The 19,588-nt window shown below is 46.6% G+C and overlaps 2 protein-coding genes across 3 annotated transcripts; one reads left to right on the forward strand and one right to left on the reverse strand.

Moving 5' to 3' along the window:
• The first annotated feature begins 3,854 nt into the window (after nucleotides 1-3,854).
• LOC115324640 lies at nucleotides 3,855-7,337 on the forward strand. Its single transcript, XM_040219074.3, has 3 exons — nucleotides 3,855-4,643; nucleotides 5,688-5,902; nucleotides 6,406-7,337. The coding sequence occupies exons 1-3, from the start codon at nucleotides 3,855-3,857 to the stop codon at nucleotides 6,734-6,736; spliced, it is 1,335 nt and encodes a 444-aa protein (XP_040075008.3). The 3' UTR covers nucleotides 6,737-7,337.
• Nucleotides 7,338-7,517: 180 nt separating this feature from the next.
• LOC115326347 (myb/SANT-like DNA-binding domain-containing protein 3) lies at nucleotides 7,518-13,325 on the reverse strand. 2 transcript variants are annotated; one of them, XM_042293195.1, is made up of 3 exons: nucleotides 12,556-13,325; nucleotides 11,845-12,036; nucleotides 7,518-8,202 (listed from the first exon to the last, which is right to left on the reverse strand). In XM_042293195.1, the coding sequence occupies exons 1-3, from the start codon at nucleotides 12,833-12,835 to the stop codon at nucleotides 7,814-7,816; spliced, it is 861 nt and encodes a 286-aa protein (XP_042149129.1). In that variant the 5' UTR covers nucleotides 12,836-13,325; the 3' UTR covers nucleotides 7,518-7,813. The 2 variants fall into 2 exon arrangements, with proteins under 2 accessions (XP_042149129.1, XP_042149130.1); XM_042293196.1 differs by lacking the exon at nucleotides 7,518-8,202 and adding an exon at nucleotides 9,870-10,262.
• Nucleotides 13,326-19,588: the final 6,263 nt, after the last annotated feature.

The raw sequence follows: 19,588 nt of genomic DNA on the forward strand, positions 1-19,588 counted from the left end.
GCATGAGCGCTTACGTTTTACTAAGAGAATCACCCTTTGACCCGTTCAAAATACTTTCGGAGTATGAAATTACAGTGAAAAAAATCAACTTGCTCGGAATATTATTTATGGTTAGGTGCTAATCGAAAAAAAAGTACCTTCAAAACGACGAATGTAAAAGGCGGAAGCGCAGATATCGGTTCTAGTAATTTGGGTAGTGTGATGTTGTATTGATGGTTGCATGAGTTGTGTATATGTATGCTCTCGTTGTATGTGTTCACCTGATTCTTGTGTTACGCAAAACGTGTGTTAAATTGCTCGGAGGCAGTGGTGGCGTGAGGGGATGAAATATATTTGTATCCCCTAAATTGGGAGGTACCTAGCGCCTACTAGTCGCAATTACTCTGCTGGACCCTGCCATCTGGTGGCGAGCGATTTAGCCTTCTTTCACGCTTCGTAATATTTTCTGGTTAATTGCAACAATCGGCCGAGCAAGCTCCTTCAAATTCGCTTCGCTCTTCTTTTTTTTTTTTTTTTTTTGTTGTGGGGGGGGGGGGGGGGTTCTTTTGGTTTCGCAAATGGTTTACCACTCCTCCATGATGTGTGGTGCTGACGAAGGGGTTGTGACTCGAGGGATAGCAAAGGTAAGAGGTAACTGCGCAAAGTAACTGGGTTTTGCGATCATCCTCCATGTCGTTTGCTTCTCAGACTTTGGAAACATTGATTAAAACGTCGCTCATGTTATCAAAGAATATAGTGTACCCAGTGGCTACAAATAATGTTCTATGGTCATGGAACCTCCCAGTTTGTTGGATTTTAGTGTAGGATGTATATTTCGCAAACACAAAACTTGAAATCTTCTCCGCCCGAAACTCGGCGCCGGCAATATCACTTTCCAGCACGAAGGCTGGATCCAGCTCGGAGCACGTGATCGCTTCTCCGCCAATACGGAGTTAGCGGCGAAAGGAAAAGGAGCGCGATATTCTGGCTCTTCAAGCAGAGCCTATACACTTACTTGAGTCATACCTAAAACCTGTTTGGGCAAACACCTTAAATCTGTGTACAAGGTACCATTTAACACTTTGTTGCTTGTTCATATATGTCATTGCATCATCTAACAAACTAAAAGACCAAAGAAAGCAACATAATCAAAAACGTAAAACACAAACTAACCGGTGTTTTTTTTTTTTTTTTTTTTATTAAAAATCCGTTTTCGTGGTTTTCGGCAAGCCCCTGTTTTCGGCAAGCCCCAACTGAGGATTGATTTCGACAACCTGGGCATTATTTGACGTGCAACCGACATCTTGGTTACACGATGCCTTGTTCGCTATAAGCCACCGCCGGATTGCGGCCAGTACCTCCTCCGGAATTCGAACCCGCCACCTGGGGATCCGTAAATTATTGATGGAATACCCTTATGCGCTTGCGTACGTGCGTACGCATATATCGACGCCGCTCGTTGTTTGGAACGCCGTATTGACAAACTATGGATAGACGAACGACTCAGACGTCGCTATACGACACACCTGTAGCATTTTTTACAGCTTGAGAAGCCTCGTGAAAAGCGAGCAAGCGAGGAGCATATTCCGCTCTTCCGTCAAGTGCCGATCATGAATGGACTCTAAACTAGCTGCCTCTTCAGAAACACGAGCTTCCGCATGGCTGCACCTGTTTAAATAAAGCAAGTAACAAGCTCCTTCAAGTTCGTCTGAACTGCGTATTTTGTTTGGGAAACATACAACGGAAAACACTGATATTCCTTTAACCACAAAAACAAAAGAAAACAAAAAGTAGGTTTCAAAATCTTCTATTTTTTTTTTTTTTTCAGAACATAAAAAATAGTGAAAACGTTTTTCTGTTGTCACTTTTTGCCTCCGAGCACGGGTGTCTGTTGGGTTGGTGTAACGCCCACGGTCCAGACGTAGCAGCATGCGGCGTGTAAATGCAACCGAAGTATAGCCATATACATTCATTGTACAGCCATATTTTATACCTCTTGAAATCACACAGCGAGTCATCCAATTATTTCGATCAAGGTAAGCCTGTCGTTTCACGGCGTGCGGTTGATTTCTCCTTGCGTGCAAACGTCCCTAGCGTTACTTAGTCTCGCTAACAAAGAAACGAGTACATACTTTTTCCAACTGGCAAAGTAGAAGTGTCTCATCTTTCGTGTTTTGCTTTTATCTTGCCCCTATCTATTCGGCGTACCTGCTGTGATAACTGGCCTGTGCAATTGGATCATGCAACCAGATATATATATATATAAGGCAATTCATCAGGGTTTGATAAATTTAGGCGTTCAAGCGTATTGAACATAAAGAGCGCGAGGCAAGGACGTGGACACAAAGACGGGACTGTACTCTCATCCCCTCTTCGTGCCCACGTACTTGTCTCTCCTTCACTCTATTCATGTTGAACTTGATGATTGAAACTATGCGGAGAGCAAGTCGTCTGCTTCTTGCGCCGGGGTTGCGATGACGTCAGAACGACGCCGAGCTGTCGTTGGGTGATTGAACAAATAGTGAGTAGACCTCGAGGCACCCAGAATTTAGATCTACCCACTATTTGTTTTTTCAATGAGCCAATCAGAGCTTGGCGTCGTTCTGTCGTACGTCACAACTCCTGAGCAAGAAGCAGACGACTTGCTCTCCACATAGTCGCGCTCCAAACTTAATAAACGCAAGGTGATGCATGCCTCGAGAATCTTATCGTCGCGCGGCAGCCAATGAGGTAGCCGAATTAGATGATAAGAACGCGGATAAACGTCCACATAATAATACACTCCCGGCGTTTTTTAAGCTGTTGATCAATGTAGCTAATCTCTATTAATGAGCCTATTTTCGGTTAAGCCAGTGGAACTAATAAATCTTGCAAAAATAATACGAAAACAGTTACTCAATTTTTTGTTTATTTATTTATTTATTTATTTATTTATTTTTTGAGGAAGTTCAAAACCATTTGAACGGCATACGCTATACGTTACTGCATTTTTAGGATAAGGCGGTCAGTTATACTTGACTGAGAGAAATGAAAGCAAGCCGTTTTTTTAGCGCTGTTCCTGGCACAAATTTAAGAGCTGTACGGAAATGCAACTCAGCCGGAGTCACACTGCTCGTATACATCGGACAAACGACAGTCTGCAAACAGGAGTCACCGGAATAGCCGCGGTTTGAATGCCGCGCGCCCGAGTTTCCTTCTTGAACTCATTGCCACGCGGCTTTCGAAGCACGAATCTCGAGGTGACTCGCGTTCGAATCTGCACGCAGACGGTCCTTTGTATGACGTATACAAGTGGTGCGCATCACCCCCGGCAAAAATGTTCACCATCGTTATTTTCTAGATACGAAACGGACCTTGGATATGAAACGTGGCATCTTCGGAAAGTGCGCAGCGGCTGTAGCCCTACTTATTTCCCTGGCGTCGGTCTATCTCGTGGTGCACGAGGGTCTGAACGTGAGCATTAACTGGTCCAAACCTGCGGTGACTTCACAGGTTGCCTTCGAAACACAGCCACAACTTGAATCAGGGTGAGCTTTGTTTTTTTATTTCGAAATTTTCCCCCCTGATATATACCCCTTTTCAAAAGTTAATCGAGCAACATTGGTGGTTGCAATTTCTTTCGTCTTATTGGACTTAGAAAGGCGGGAGGAATCATATTTTGAGTCTTTTTAGACTTACCCCCGAATTCATAGATGTGACTTGCTCTGAAGTCGAGCTTCAACTTGTTCAAGTTAGTCTTCCGAACGAGCAAGCGCGCTTCATAAATGCACCTTAACTTGAACCGATCTTGAACCGATCTTGAACCGAACTTGAAGTGCCCAAATTTCAAGACTGGGTTGGACCTATCTTGAACGCGACTTCGTAGTCGTTCCAACATGGCGGCTTGGCGAAGTGACGCCGCAGAGCGGATCTCCGCCTTCGAATTCGCAACTCGCGCGTGCGATGTCGTCTTCGGGGACGCGTTCCCTTTGCCACGAGTCCCGCGACCATCGATTCGGGACCGGGAAAACCCAATGGAGCGCTACAACGACGGGCAGTTCCTGGCGCGGTACCGCTTTACGAAGGGCACCGTGCGAGAGCTGCTCGGGATGCTGCCGCTACAAACGAGCACCGACTGCAGGGGGCTTCCGCTGACCCCCATGCTGCAACTGCTGGTCACGCTGCGGTTTTATGGTGCCGGGACCTTCCAGGTTGTGACTGGGGACCTCGTGAACGTGTCCAAACCAACAGTGTGCCGCGCGGTCGGAGTAGTTACGCAGCTGATCGCGAGGCACCTGTTCCGGGACCTCGTTCACTTCCCCAGTGCCGCCGAATTCAACACGGTGATGATGGATTTCTTCGCACTTGCGAAATTCCCCGCCGTCACCGGGTGCATCGACTGCACCCACGTGCGAATCAAGAGCCCCGGCGGCGACGACGCGGAAGTGTTCCGCAACCGCAAGGGAGTTTTCTCCATCAACGTCCAGGTAACGATCGTGCAAAGTTCTCCGCGGTTTACCGAATTGAGTTTAAAAGCTTTTAACATCAGGTTAGAGCAACGCTTGCGCGATCGCGAGATGTCATTCACTGAAGTATGCACTCATGTTCGACTGCATGAAATTTGGATACTCTGCCCCAAGCATTACACATGTATAACTTGGAACTTTCTTGGTCGAAGCCCTCTCGTCTTTGCCTCGCTATATGCAGTGGTTGAACTGCTGCGCCCATTGCGCCAAACTGAGCCAGAACGAATAACCCGCTACATGCTGCTCTAAAGCGTCTGGCACATGGCATGGTTGGCGATGCCACTGAAAATTAAGAAAGTACAGTTTTCTTTTTTTCTTGATGCCTTAGCACTATGTGCGAAGAGTAGGGCTGCACGAATATCCTTTTCTAATAGTAGTTTCAAATAATACGTTGATATTCGCAACCAAATGAACTGCCATATTCATACTTTTCGAAGTGTTGATTGCAACGGGTTAGCCCCCTTGAGTGCGATTCTCAAGCACGGATGCACTGCGGAGAAGCAATAACCGCGGAGCGGACACAGCAATCTTGTGACTCGCTTCGCCGCAGCTCAGCCGCGCGCTTAGAAGAAAGCACACCTTCAAACTAGCATAGTGCTCGAGCACGCCTAATGTGCTAAAAAAGGAAAGAAAAAAGTTAGGAAGGTTTTTTATTGTTGATATTACATTGCAGTAAAATCTTCAAAATTTAACTGTGGCTATAGGGTGCAACTCAAGAAGGTAGGGCGAGGGTAAGACGGGCCAGGGAGGAGGAAGCAGATAGAAGGCTAAAGAGAGGAGGTTTCCCCCTCTCTTCTCCAGCGTTCCGTCTGCTTCCTGCTCCCAGGCCCGTCTTACCCCCGTCCTACCTTTTTGTCTGGCAATGGACTATAGGCAGCAATTTTCTAAACACCTGTGTTCAGTATTTGTGCTAATTATGTGTATATAGTTTGAGACACAGGAGTGACAGCTGTAAATTGTTACAAGTGTGTACCTCTCACTTTGCTAATAGAAAAAATTTCTCTCTGGCCATGTTTCTTCTCCAATTCAAAATTACATTCAGCTTGCAATGTTCATATTGACATTGTCAGAACACATCACCTGAGCAGTTTTTGTAATGAAAATATTTGTCAAGTATTACGACAGCTTCATTCGATGGGACCATTGCCACTAATTTTTCTTATTCATGTCTTCATGTTTCATTTCAATGCAATCTACTTGCAGGCTGTCACCGGCCCCCAGCTGCAATTTTATGACGTGGTTGTGAGCTGGCCTGGGTCGGTGCACGACAGCCGGATTTTCGATAACTCCCGTGTCCGGGTGCTGTACGAGGAACGCCGGGTGCCAGGGGTGCTGCTTGGGGACATGGGCTACGCCTGCTTCTTCTTCCTGATGACCCCCCTGGCAGATCCCGGTCCAGCCAACACGCCACGAGGCAGGCAAGTAAATCCTACAAGTGCCTGAGCAAATGTAGGGCTATGTGTGGAGACAAGGAAAACATTATATACAAATCTGGAACAGTAGTAACACTACAGAACTTGTGAGCTAGTTGCGATGGTTAAATAATGTACGAACAAAATAAGTTAGATACTGGGTGTGGCAACATTAGCCCCGCAAATATCTACCCTTATTAAAGATTATAGTCACTGACACGGTGAGAACTGCAGGAAGTCTTTCTGCCCTGCCTCCAGAGCAGGCTCAATACCTTCTGGCATGCTTTGGCTGCACATGCAGGCACGAGGTACGCGAGATTCCAAAGTGTTACCGAATGTATGATGCTGATGCTAGAGGCGAGACAAGTGAAGCTTCTCCTGTTTGTCGTTGTCTGCAGCTAGTGCTGAAGCATTTTGAAATCAAGCTATTCGGGAGAAAGATATGAAGGGGATCTACAGGCAACATTATATTTTAATTAGCCAATCATGATATTCCCTCACACGATCAGGTACCAGAAGGCCCATATCAAGACGAGGAATTCTGTGGAAAGGGCCTTTGGCATCTGGAAGCGGCGCTTCCCCTGTCTTGATATGAGGCTGCAACACAAGCCACGTCGGGCCGTACAGATCATCACAGCCTGCGCTGCACTACACAACCTGGCCTGCCTGAGGAAGGACCCACAGCCTCCACCTCCCCCAGCTCCACCAGTTGTGCCTAGGGCACGCAGACCCAGGAGGAGGGCCACGCGGCCAGTCCACCTGCCACCCGTGGACATCGTGGAGGACTCCCTCACAGGCATACAGACACGGGAGCGAATAATTGAACGAAGCTTCAAGTAGAAGCTTCTTTCGAAGAAGCTCCCTTCAGCAATGACTGATCGAGCTTTGCCTTAAAGGGGCGGTGGAACAATATGCAGTTAGAATGTTTTTCGCTTTACACAAGCTTACTGGCACTAGAGGAACCCAAGTATACTTGAATGCAATGCCGCTGACCGAGAAACATTTTTCGTTGCAGTGTAATTTCACAGGTAAAGGCAAGCGTTTTCTTTCAATCACTCTTTCACAAAACTCCACAAAAGCTCAGGGGTCGCATTGTCGGTGTAGTCCCACCTCCCAGTGACAATATTTGAATGCGGCTCGCAGATTGGACCCTGTAGTATTGTGTGAGCACTCGATTTGGGCATGTGTTGACAATCATTCAGGTAGTGGCTCGTGTCCAAGTGCTACAACGACGACAATAGCCAAACCAACAATGTTAGCAATTCGGTGCGTGTCCTGTGCTATGGTGAACGTTGGTGGCATATAATCGTCTCCAGATCACTTGGCCACTTTTTCTGGCTGCAAGTTAAAGGGGGAAATGCTGCCATTTATTTCATTTTTGTCTTCGGCATTTTTTATTGCACGGGTTTAAAAACACAAGCATGTTTCATAGCTCATAAACTTTGGGGATTTGTTTTAACCGGTATCTGCATCAAGCACGAAAATCATTCCATTGCCCCTTTAAAGCTTTTTTCGTGAAAGTGGCTTTTTTTCATTGTACTGGAGTAAATAGCACGGCGTCCACTGAAACTGTCCTATAAGCATCGTCTGCAGGTATGTTTATATGTAAATGAGTATTTTTTAGTGTATTTCGTAAATGCCTTTAATGTTTTCTTTATTCCTGTTTCTTCACCAATAAAAATGTGAAAATATTGCCAGACCCTTTGCTGTAGTGACTGTGCAGTGGCTTTTTACTAGTTCAAATGATAATAATAGATGACAGGCAGGAGCCATTATGTAATCGTGCATTTTCTCAAAGCATACCTAACGTGAAACAAGCTGAAATCGCACCCTATCCCTTTCTGGATATAGCCCCAGCTTTCAACTTCTGTGAAATAAATTAGATCCCTTCAAAAGTCGAGGCGTTGGCACTGCTCTTTATTTTCCGCCTCCCTGTTGAAGCTCCCTCAACTTCCATTCAGCAATCTTTAAGTTTGTCTGCTCCACCTGGAGCCGCACGTGGTGCTCCACCACCTTCATTTGCTGCTCCTCCTCAAGGAGCCTCATACGGAGGGCAGACTCTGCCCTCAGCAGAGAACAACGTACATCATTCTCTGCTGAAAGAGCCTGCTCCAGCAGCACCATCCTCCCTCTGGCCGGCCTGGCCTCGTCGTGACTAGCCGCCACCCTGTCGCTGCTGCAGCTTGAAGCAGCTGCAGGAGCAGGTACAGCCTGCTCGGTGGGGGGATCCGGGGCTGCTGCGGCACTGGTACTCGCCTCTGGCTCTCCGATGTCCACAGAGGGGCTACCAGGCTCATAGTGATCTCCTGTCGCAAGATGTGTAAACCCATATCTGGATTACAAGTCGTTAGCACAAGGTACAATGTTTATAAATTGCACGGCATGAGATGGAGCTGTATTCCCATTAAACTGCGACAACTCGAACTGCAGGTCACGTTGCCCCTGGTTGTACTGTTACGACTGCTGCACTCGGGTGACGTCTAGATTTTCTCGGGCCTCTCGAAGGTTGTCAGAGGAGCTAGCTGTAATTGTGTTTCTCATTGCCGGAGACTAATCTTTTTTGCTTTGCAGAGTTCGAAAATGAAATCCCCTCTGAGATAGCGGCCCCAGAATTCCAAAAATGCGGCAAAAGGAAAACCGAGCACAGTGATCGCCATGCACAGTTCAATGATGATAGGCTCAAACTGTATCCAAATTAAACTGCGACAACTCGAACTGTAGGTCACGTTGCCCCTGGTTGTACTGTTACGACTGCTGCACTCGGGCGACGTCTAGATTTTCTCGGGCCTCTCGAACGTTGTCAGAGAAGCCAGCTGTAATAGCGTTTTGCATTCCCGGAGACTATCTTTTTTGCTTTGCAGAGTACGAAACCGAAATCCCCTTTCAGATAGCGGCCCCAGAATCCAAAATTGCGGCAAAAGGAAAACCGAGCAAAGTGATCGTCGTGCACGGTTCAATGATGATAGGCTCGGGCTGGATCCAACATTGCGATGGAATCTGTGCCGCGGCCTCACTGCTCTCCGAGACTGTAACGGCTTTCAGCCAGTGGCTGCCTGGTTTCAGCATCGGCGGCCGTGGTAGTTTCCCTGGTTGTTCTGGTTCCAGCCCTTTGCCGCCGTCTTGTGCTACCTCTTGTTTGTAGTGTCCAGAAGTCTTGGACACTGGTTTCGTTGGTGGCCGGGCTGCTCGAACTCGTAGCAGCAGTCCGACAACAGTTGCCTGCTTAGGTCACCCGCACCGAGGCGCCCGCCTCCAGTGATCGGGTAAAGAACCACTATGGGAGGGCCTCTACCAGGCTTGCGATTAGCTGTTGTGGGGAGGGGTTGTTCCGTTGTGGCGGGGGTCAATGCTGCATGGCTGCGGGATTTCGACCGCAGCGTGCCAGTTTTCCCCAGCACTTGCAAGAGCACACTGATAAAGATGGTCCGCTTGGATAGTGATCTCCGTTGGGCCCTAACTTGCGATAGGGCACGGCCAACAACCTCCCACCTGTCGTGGCAACCCCCGCCCGAGATCCTCACAGGCCCTGCTGTGACCTCCAAGGACCTCTCGATGAGAGTTAGTCGAACACCCGCTTATCTTGCATGGGCGAACGCCATACATGTCATGCCAACTCTCCCGGTTGATGTGGTGGGGAAGAGAGGTATCATTCGAACAGCCCACTTGTGTGGAGGCCTCGGGGCATGCTGGTTTGAGTGCGTACTTGGCTGGTGGCGGCGGCACGTAGTTCCGCTCAGCATGAAGAGCTTCCTCGATGAGGCAGGCACCCCGGGCTAACTCTTCAAGGGCCTCAAAGGTATGGTTGATGAGGTAGGCGTGGTATCTTGGGTGGCACTGTCTTCTGACCCGAGCTACTCTGTCCGACTCCGGTGTATTCGGGTCCGCCCTCTTGAAGAGCTCTTGCATGACCTGAACGTACCGGTCCTGACTTTCGTCCAAATGCTGCGGCCTTGCCTCGAGCTCTCGGAGAATCTGCGTTGCGTAGCCCACAGGCAGGAACTCTTCTCGAAGCCTTGTCTGGAAGTCCGCCAAGCTCGTGAACGGGGCCTGCAACCCCAACTAGCTTCTAGCACTGGCTTGCAACGCCAGCGGGACAATGCGGCTCATGATGAAGGCTTTCGAGGCACCGAAGGCAAGGTGGTACGTCTGCAACTTGCCCAGGAAGTCTGCCACGGACTTAACGTCGTCGTACCCCATGTAGACTGGTACAGTCAAGTGTGGTCGGGGCTCTTGCGGCGGGGTCTCCTGCTGGCCAGGCGTAAGGGCCATGCGCTGCATCACGAAGTTGCACATCTCCGTGACCTTTTGAGCAGGTTCATTTGTGCCGCTGCGGCCACTGCAGCCTCCTGCTCCCGTGTGCGCATGGCTGCAAGCACAAAAAAAAAGAAACGCCCCCCCAGAAACCAACACAAGTGTGCGAAACTATTGCCGCAGTCACAAAACGAACGGTCAAAAACAAACCAATACAACAAACACAAACATGACCGAAGCACGGGACGGTAGGAAACACAGGGAGTGGAAAAAGGCTTACCGAAAGAAGAAACCAAGCCCCGTGAAATTCCTGCGAGTGAGTAGCATACCACGCTAGGGCGCCATTGTGGCCGGTTAATTTGTGCAACATTACCACAAAGCTATAGAATGGATTCTGTGTTACCAATCCCTTGTGAGGTGCACACTGTGATGATGTGGGGGAACCAAGAATGATAAAAATGACATACATAAAAACTGTGAGTTGGACTGAGCAAAAAACGAGAAAGAAGACACAGTGAACATGGTGAAGATGTGAGTAACTAGAAGACGAAGACAGCAAGGCAAAAGCAAGAGATGGATATAATGAAAAAGGAAGACGTGATGAGAGGAAGATGACACAGGCTTGTGATACGTGAAAAAAGTGTGGGCACGACACGGAACCCGGCTCGACAGCAGTAGTCCTGGCAGCCAAGGAAGAGCCCGGACAGACGAATCCAGGCCCGTGGGGCTGTTAACCAAGCTTGCTGGGAAACATCCACTTGTGCCAAGCGAGCCTGCCAACTCCATGTCAATGCCGACGTTGTGGAGATTCCTCTGGTCTCCCTTCCCCGATGGCTGTGATAACGGCCGCGGGTCGGAACGCTCGGACTTCTTCGCCGTGAGCTCCGACCTGTTCGTGAGGCGGAGGGCCGCCTGGCTTGGGAGGCTCTCCTCTCACTCTCTCCCGGGGAAACCGATTTCCATTCCCCCGCTCAGATGCGGATCACTGCTGACAGGCGAGGAGGTTTCGCCTCTTGTTTTCCCGCTTTCGGGAAAGGGACTCGTCCGGGTGACCGCGAAAGAGATAGGACGTGTGTCGGCGACTTCTCCGATGCTTCCCCGGTCTTGGCTCTCCGGAACCCCGCGTCTGGCCAGGTAAGGACCTTTTCTTACCTTGCCGGCGCGGGGGGCATTTTGGATGGGGACATTGTAGTTCTTTTGAAAGAGTATGTTAATAAATGCTCTTGGACTCTGTCCTTACTCTGGTACGTGTGTCTTCTCTTCCGCTATATTCGAGAGAGTGAGACAAGGTAGACGATCATTGGCACCGACGGAGGTAATTGATCGAACCGACCCGCGGTAATGTAGCCCTAAACGTTGTCTGTATTGCCGCGGAGATGTGGGGACCGCGCTGCTAGGTTTGACGGCTCCTTTGAGACGCCGCCGCTGTTGAGACAATCCTTTGGTTACTCTATCGGTACCTGTGTTGGTAGCAATATCCCACAACGTGCAACACCGGGCCGTAAGCGGGTTTGCCGAACTGAACTTAGTTTATATATCTACACCGCTTTATTTCTTACTTACTTTTCTTACGACTGTAAATATCTTCCTTCTTATCTTCACCGTTCTGGAGTTCTGAGTCTCTTTATTTATATTTTTCCATCACACGCAACCTACAAGTGGCCTAAAGTGTAGATCAAAGTGTCTCAACACTGTACCTGCATACTCGTACACTGGGTCGCAGTCAATCATGCCCTCCAGCAACCGCACCACTGGCTCGTTCTGGACAGGGGGCAGGTAGGCCGCTCCGTCGGAGTCATTATCGTTGTCAAGGCGGGTGGCCATGTGCCCCGCTACTGCCCCCACAAGCACAGAAATTGCGCTCATCGGTGTGGGGGGCGGCCCCCCTCCTAAGGAACAATCGTGTATGTCAAGTCACTTGATTAAAGGAGTCGAGATATAGGCACATACTGAATATTCTAAAGAAGCACTCCTGTAAATAGACGAGGCTGGGACATTTTAGCACAATATTTTTGTGACACAGGGAACAAATGGAAAGGTAGGTTGATCAATGAGGCAATAACGCCGTAAGAGTAAACTGCAACAATGCCATATCATGCCGTTTCGCATGCAAAACAACTATTTCCCCGCTCCCTACGGAAGATATGTCGACATCTGCAGTGTGCCTCAGTACAACGGAGCTAAAGTGGATCTAAACGGGAGCGGGATATTCCACGGCACTCGAAACATTGCGCATATCACGATCTTTCTATATACTGTACTGAAGGATATGCGGAATGACACACGCTGACAAAAAGGAAGCGCGAAAAGTTTTCCAAATGTGATCTTTCGCCAATCGCAAATGCTAGAGTAGATCGATCACTCCGAGTAACATTGGTAACATGCACGAGAAGGGACAGAACACTCACCTGTCTTGTGGGTCTTGCGCTTCTCGTCCGAGCGCTCGTTCTTCCACTTTTGTTTGAGGTTCCCCCAACACTTCTTGAGCTGATTAGAGTCCCGTGGACTAACCCCCGGTAAGCAGTTATACTCATTGCAGAGTTTCTCCCAGGTCTCGTTTTTGAGGTTCGAAGATACGGAGTCTGTCTTTTTGCATTCAATGATCGTTTTATGCTTGCCGACAAGCCCCGATAGAATAGATATTTCATCAGCGGTGAAGCGCGGCGATTGTTTTTTTTTAGTGGCCATTCCACTGCTGCTCAAGGGTTGGGGGAATCTCAAAAGTTTTACCGTTTAACAGAAGAAAACTTGCACAGAAGGGAAGGCTGGAGCGTCCGGACGAGCGAAGAGCGTGCTTGGCGGCTATTTGGTATGTTGCTAGACGAAATCATCATTATGTCCAGAAAACGCGTACAATCACTAAAATAATTAAACTTCCCCTTACGATCTCTCGCGATTTATGTTTGGTAAACACATGCTATAAAGAAAATTGAGAGAAGTACCTTATTTTAAAGTCTGAAAGAACTTTTACGAGAAAAACTGCAGCCTACTCTCGCTCCCAGGTGAGGAGGGCCGCGACCGCTCGCGACTTGAACGGGACTTGACGAAGGAAGTTCGCGGGAGCGTCTGTGAAACGTAAAACGCAGCTTGGGCGTTTTCAAGTCGAACTTGGTGTTAAGGCGGACTTGAGCAAGTCGAAGTTCGGCTTCAGTTGAAGTCACATCTATGAATTCGGGGGTTAGGCTAGGTGGCGCAAGTTACCGCCCGTTATAAAGGGTATAGCAGTCTTGGGTAGTAACGCGTTACTTGTAACGCGTTACTGTAATTTTGTTACTTTTTTGTAACTTGCAACTGTAACGAGTTACTTTATAAAATTGTAACTTGTAACTGTAGTTCTATTACTTTTTTCTGAGGTAACGATGAAAGTAACGACGTTACTTTTGTCGTTACTTTCCAGTGCTTTATGAATAATATATCACTGAACGAGTGCAATTTAGCCATTCCTTGCGCTTTACAAATCGTCTATTCCGACATTTCGAGTGTCAAGTTGGCCTTGCACAGAGTTGTGAATACGTTCTTTCTCGCGAGTCACGACCCGAATATTGCCACGTGTAGATTTTATGAAAAAATATCTAGTTATCTTTACGCACGCGCTTGTACTTTGTGACTGAACACTTACACCTTAGTGTCTTGAAGCACTATCTATGTTGTGGTTTTTCTTTTTTCTGTGCAAGCGCTTTTTAATCGGGTGAATCAACTGTGAAACAACAATACACGTGGAGGACACTGCACATGTCTCGTATTTTGATTTGCGCCACAACTCTGGCACGGAAACTTTCAAACACTAACTTCGAAAAGCAACTGCTGCTAAATTACAATAGGAATTAAAAAGCGTAGTTTTTAGTTTTATGCAATAAAACGTTGTGAGGGGCGCTTTCTATTTTTTTCAAATTTTGTTTGTGTTATAGAAAAGTAACTGAAAAGTAACGTCGTTACTTTTTAAGAGTAACTGTAACTGTAACGAGTTACTCTTTTGTTGCGGTAATTGTAACGGTAACTTCACTACTTTTTTCTGAAAGTAACAGTAACTGTAACGAATTACTTTTTAAAAGTAACTTACCCAAGACTGGGGTATAGCCATTGATATCCATCCATGCGTCCATCCATTTGGCATGAAATGTGTAATTGGGTCCGAGTCCTCACGAAACGCTGACGGAGTAGTCATTTTTGACGCGAGCCGAGCCGAGTTTGGGCCGAATTCTGATGCAACGAACTCTGGTTCCCAATAGGTGCTCAGAGTACGTTCCCAAACAATGGCCAACTCGGATAACTGGCGCAGCAGCTACCAGATGGAGCGCATTTATGAAAAGGTTCTATTGCAAACGGGGTCGGCGATTTGGGTTGCATGAAACCGTCGCCTCATTGAACCACGCGAAGGGGGCGTACATTGTGGCATTCCTTGGGGGCTCAGTGTTTCCAGCATTCGTTTTGATTCAACATATTAAAAGAGCAGCGCAGAAAGGACCAGCCCAGCAAGCTTTACAGTTACACTTTCACACTTTACACTTTTTTACGGTTTACACTTTTACAGTTCTCATTCGAATTAAAGTGTGTTTCTTGGGAGGTTAATTGTTCACGCAGATTCGGCATTTTGGGGTTACCGTTTTTGTTTCCGGTAAAAAAAGAAAAAAAAAAGAAGGGCTTTTGTGGGGGATTACGTTGAAGAAAACCGGACACGTGCATGGAATTCCTCATCCTCCGGGGAACACACGTCTGCCTCGAATGCTTGGAAGACGTCCCGGTACCGAAAATAAAGGGGAGCGAGAGGTAAGGGGTGCTATTACCTAGGGAAGCAGCAGCTTTACTTATATTTCAGCATGGGCTGGGCTCTGGGTTAGCAGAAATTAAAGCTGTAAAAAGTAATAATCATGTTATGAAACTCTTTTTTTAGATTAGTTTTTGTTTGCCGGTTTGCAGTTTTCTCCCGATTTCTATTAAACCCGCAAACCTTTGCCGCGCCCCGCGTTCCGCACTACCGGAGCCTTTGAAGCATGCTTTTAAAGGGATGCTTCAACGAAATTTCAAATATATTCCTTGTGTTCAAAAATAGGTTGAATATGATCCAGAATATCCGTAAATGGCAATCGCACGTTTGTATTTTGAGCCTGGTGGCTGTCCCTGGCAAGCGCTCGGAGAAGGCCCAGCGGAGACCACGTGACATCCAACGCAATCGTGACGTAGGTCATCTCAGGACGAGCAAAGCTACGGCGAGGCAAGTCAAGAAGGTAGGAGAAGCTCCTCCCACAAGCGTGATGCGACCATTTCAAATCTCTCCACAGTCGAAAGAAGAGTTCACTGGAAACGCTCCTTGTTCCGCTTCAATGGATTTTAACTTGTCTCCGATCCCACTTTTTTAAGAAAGCGACCTTTGTATTCATTAAAGAAGGAACCAAGCCCCTGAAAGCAGCCTTTGTATCCATTGGAGGGGGAAGCTAATGCCCGAAAGTCGTTTTTGTTTCCATCGGAGGGGGGAAACTCTAATCTCCCTCTAGTGGCTTCCACAATGCCAAGTGAAAGTCGAACGATAAAGCAAATATGTACAAAAGGCAAGACCCTCCTCGCGCGTTGGCCGCGACGTCACGGAAACGACGGGACGCTATTGGATACGGAGGTGGCGTAGGGATATATGATTCCCTTTGAGGGGCATTCGCCGCTACCTTCTTAAAGGGCAACTCCGCTTCATTTTTGGTTTTGAAAAAACAATGCAGTCCTCTTCGGTATCGCCTAGGAAGACCACATGTCAAATATTACGACGCAGTTCTGTCTAAATGTTTCTTAAACGGTCCAGCAAACTTTGCAACTCGCCAAGTTGCCGAAATCGGCTGACTTGAGCGGGCGAATTCAGGCGCAACCAACAGCGCAGTCAAGGCTACGGCATGGGCGGAGCCAACATTGAGCTAAACGTCATCATCATGGCCCCCTTTTGCTTGTTTTTACTTCTCCGATCGAGTGTAGCGCATGACGTCAGCAACGTTGCCTCTCGGCGCTCAGCGGTGTCCACGTGATTGGCGTACGCGCCTGCGCAGCCCGCTTCTTGGGAGCAGACCAACCGCCCGCCGTGGTTTCGCCGTTATCGCCGTATTCCGCGTCACAACCACCGTCGTCGTCTCACCGTTTGTGATTATTGCCTCTCGGAGTATCGTCTACACTATGGACATTACGTGCGCAGAGTCGCAGACTTATGCCGCAGTTGTGCAGACGTCGTCGAATGCCGTAGACACCAAAACGTGACGAAGAGTGCGGTGCAGACGACACTCGCGCCTGCCGCACGCCCGCCCCAATCCCGCCCGTCGTTGGGCCGAGGATCACGTGACATCACGTACAACGTGATGACCATGTATTTGGCGGCCCGAGGCCAATGTTGCCAGACGGAGCCGAAGTTTCGGTTTCGATTTCCGCTCGTGTTTAAAATTAGATTTAAAAATATATATCCCATTTTTCGCGAAGCAGACGACGTAGTGTTTTTTACTCGGGCTTTTTAATTCGAAGTCACTCATTTTCCCGAAATCTTTGGAATTGAGCGGAGTTGCCCTTTAACCTGTAACCGACTATAGTCGTTCCAGTCACCTAAGGCGGCTGCTTTTGTACGAATTTTCAGTGACGGGTTAGTCTTCTGTAATCTTGTAGGGGGACAATAGCGACTTCTGCGACATACAAAAGGCATTCTCGGGAAGAGCTCCTTCCCCTCTTCTCTCGTCGTGGCCGGAGGCGAGACAACCTCCGTCACTAGCTGTCAACGTTCGTAGACGGGCATTACAAGCGAGGCGCTAGCGACATCCACCAGATGCTCTTTGCTAATCGTTTAATTCGTTTTAAAATTCTTTTTCGTGACTTTTTAACAAGATATTGGTATTTTCGATGTGATGCTGCTCCTTTGAACACATAGAGACCGAAAAATGAGCGTCGAAATTTCGTTGTAGTATCCCTTTAAAGTCAATCTTCTCGGACAAGTATTGCTTGAGAATGCTTACGCCTGGCTTTTGATTGCAGAAATACAGAATCCGGTACACCGCCCCCACCAACAACCGGAAAGAGGTACGCCAAGTTCTGAAATTGGTTTCTCAGGGGTTTGATTTCTTCAAATGAGATCAGATACGTGCAATATCAAAGTGCAACCTCTTATTTTGTCGAATTTAAGTTTCGGTATGTTCTGTCATAGTACTGTCACGATCAGTGACCTTGTGCGCGGTGCGGTATGACCAGTTTTCTACATTGATGGTCAAGTTATGAAGTGTGTATATATATACCGGGTGTTTGTGCGAAGACTTTCAAAAATCCTAAAACTTAAAGCGTAAAAAAAAAGAAAAAAACTTTCTTCGGGAACAAACTACCAGCCACGGCGGACGTCAGGAATTGCCAAAAACATAGTAATTAGCCAAATAATTAATTAAAATTTGTTAATTAACTTTTTAATTAGTGGAAATAGACATATGGTTCTAATTAGAAAGTTGCTGAGCGTTATCGAAAACCACTAAATCAGTCACTTTCAAAAAGAATTTCGGCGCGTGAGAAGCGTAGTAGTGCACTAAAGTTACCGCTCTTTGAGCAGGTACAAGGCTGGGGCTAGATAAGAGACGGAAAAATCGCGCGGGCGCCTTATCGCAACCGCTAGCTTTGTACCTGCTCAAAGAGCGGTAACTTTAGTGCACTACTACGCTTCTCACGCGCCGAAATTCTTTTTGAAAGTGACTGATTTAGTGGTTTTCGATAACGCTCAGCAACTTTCTAATTAGAACCATATGTCTATTTCCACTAATTAAAAAGTTAATTAACAAATTTTAATTAATTATTTGGCTAATTACTATGTTTTTGGCAATTCCTGACGTCCGCCGTGGCTGGTAGTTTGTTTCCGAAGAAAGTTTTTTCTTTTTTTTTACGCTTTAAGTTTTAGGATTTTTGAAAGTCTTCGCACAAACACCCGGTTTAAATATATATATATATATATATATATATATATATATATATATATATATATATGGGTGGTTTCATCTCAAATCGTGCAGGCAAAAAGGGTCGAAATTTTAATTTGCGTGAAAAAAATATATGTTATGGCGCCGTTTCTAAAAACGCAGTCGCCACAAACCGAAAGTTCGTCGGATTTTTTCTTCTCGACTTATGCATTTTTAAAGGGGCCGCGGCGAAAAGCAGTGTTTTTCGCACCCGTCGTGGGTCGGATGTTTCGCTTGACCTCCCGCGGTGGATTTTCAGTCCACATTGTATTATCTTTTTTCAAGCACTCTGCGGACACATTTAAAAGGCTCCAATACCATAAAATAATTTTAGGCGTTTTTCTCTTTTCCGGAAAAATGTCAAAACGCCCCCTCAGTCAATTGTTGACGAACTTTGACAATTAATTACTGGCGATCTACTTGGGTTACATTGATATTTTTTATGTCCACGGAGAGCCCAAAACACGATCTTTATATGTATTATAAAATGACTCGGCTGTATGAAATATCCTTTCCGGTACGTTTACGTTAATATTATGCGAAAACCAAGAAGTACCATTTTTGAAATTGATTTTCTCAAAAAAAACATTTTTTTATTTTTTTTTTATTTTTTATTTAAATGTAGATATGATAGTTGTCTACACGAAAATCAAGTCGTGAAAGTGTATATTTTGTTTGTGTGTTTTATATTTAGGTCTCAATATCGGAAAAGGACGTCTTTGTTTTGCAAGACCTAAGTCAGACATAGCGACCCATGCGTCTCTATGAATTGTGAAAACGTTTTCTTGAATTTTCTTCTGCATTTTGTTATCAATTATAAACGGATTTTATGGCATTGAATATTTATTTATGTTTTGATAAGAGAGGGAACTACGAGATACATATCTAACTAAATCAGCAGGCCTAGTAGATTTTCAATAACCAAAAGGCACAGACGTTGTATTATTTCGATTTATAAACCTTTCACAGTAAACTAGCACGACTAGCTATTAGTTGTCATATTACTAAGACAAAGAAAGTCACCACATCGTCGATATATTATACACAATTCTTTCCGAAACCAAACAATGGGGTTTGTTCACCGCACGTCGCACAGGTCACCAGAAAATGTCCTTTCACTTCCGTAATACACAAAAGTGATGACGCAGAAATGGTCCGAAACACACAGAGTGTGTGTCACGGAGAGGGGTAGGAAATAAAAATAAATAAATAGGAATTAAATTGCCCAACTCCGATCTTAACGAAAATTGTGTTAAAAAAAATTAAGTATTTAGGTTCGAGCGGTGGCAAGGCGGTGGCAAGGTCCACGCCTGGTGGAGAGTCAGACAAAGAAGTCGACAACACGTAAAGGCAAAAAAAAAAAAAAATAATTTAATAAAGACGGGAAAACTCTGCCGCACATGGCAAGAACAAAAACCAACACCTCCGGGCATTGCCTAAACGGGACGCAACCAAATGCGTACGAACACGCTCTTTACGTCACCGCCAGGCC

Source organism: Ixodes scapularis, unplaced genomic scaffold (genome assembly GCF_016920785.2).
Source record: "Ixodes scapularis isolate PalLabHiFi unplaced genomic scaffold, ASM1692078v2 PGA_scaffold4__175_contigs__length_147842914, whole genome shotgun sequence".
Lineage (NCBI taxonomy): Eukaryota > Metazoa > Arthropoda > Arachnida > Ixodida > Ixodidae > Ixodes > Ixodes scapularis.

Coding starts and splice junctions, on each gene's coding strand:
- LOC115326347 (XM_042293195.1), bottom strand. CDS start 12,835: ATGGCCACTAAAAAAAAACAATCGCCGCGCTTCACCGCTGATGAAATA. Junction 12,037..12,555: donor GCGCAAGACCCACAAGACAG/GTGAGTGTTCTG, acceptor ATTGTTCCTTAG/GAGGGGGGCCGCCCCCCACA. Junction 8,203..11,844: donor CCCAGTGTACGAGTATGCAG/GTACAGTGTTGA, acceptor ATCTTGCGACAG/GAGATCACTATGAGCCTGGT.
- LOC115324640 (XM_040219074.3), top strand. CDS start 3,855: ATGGCGGCTTGGCGAAGTGACGCCGCAGAGCGGATCTCCGCCTTCGAA. Junction 4,644..5,687: donor TTCTTGGTCGAAGCCCTCTC/GTCTTTGCCTCG, acceptor ATCTACTTGCAG/GCTGTCACCGGCCCCCAGCT. Junction 5,903..6,405: donor GCCAACACGCCACGAGGCAG/GCAAGTAAATCC, acceptor TCACACGATCAG/GTACCAGAAGGCCCATATCA.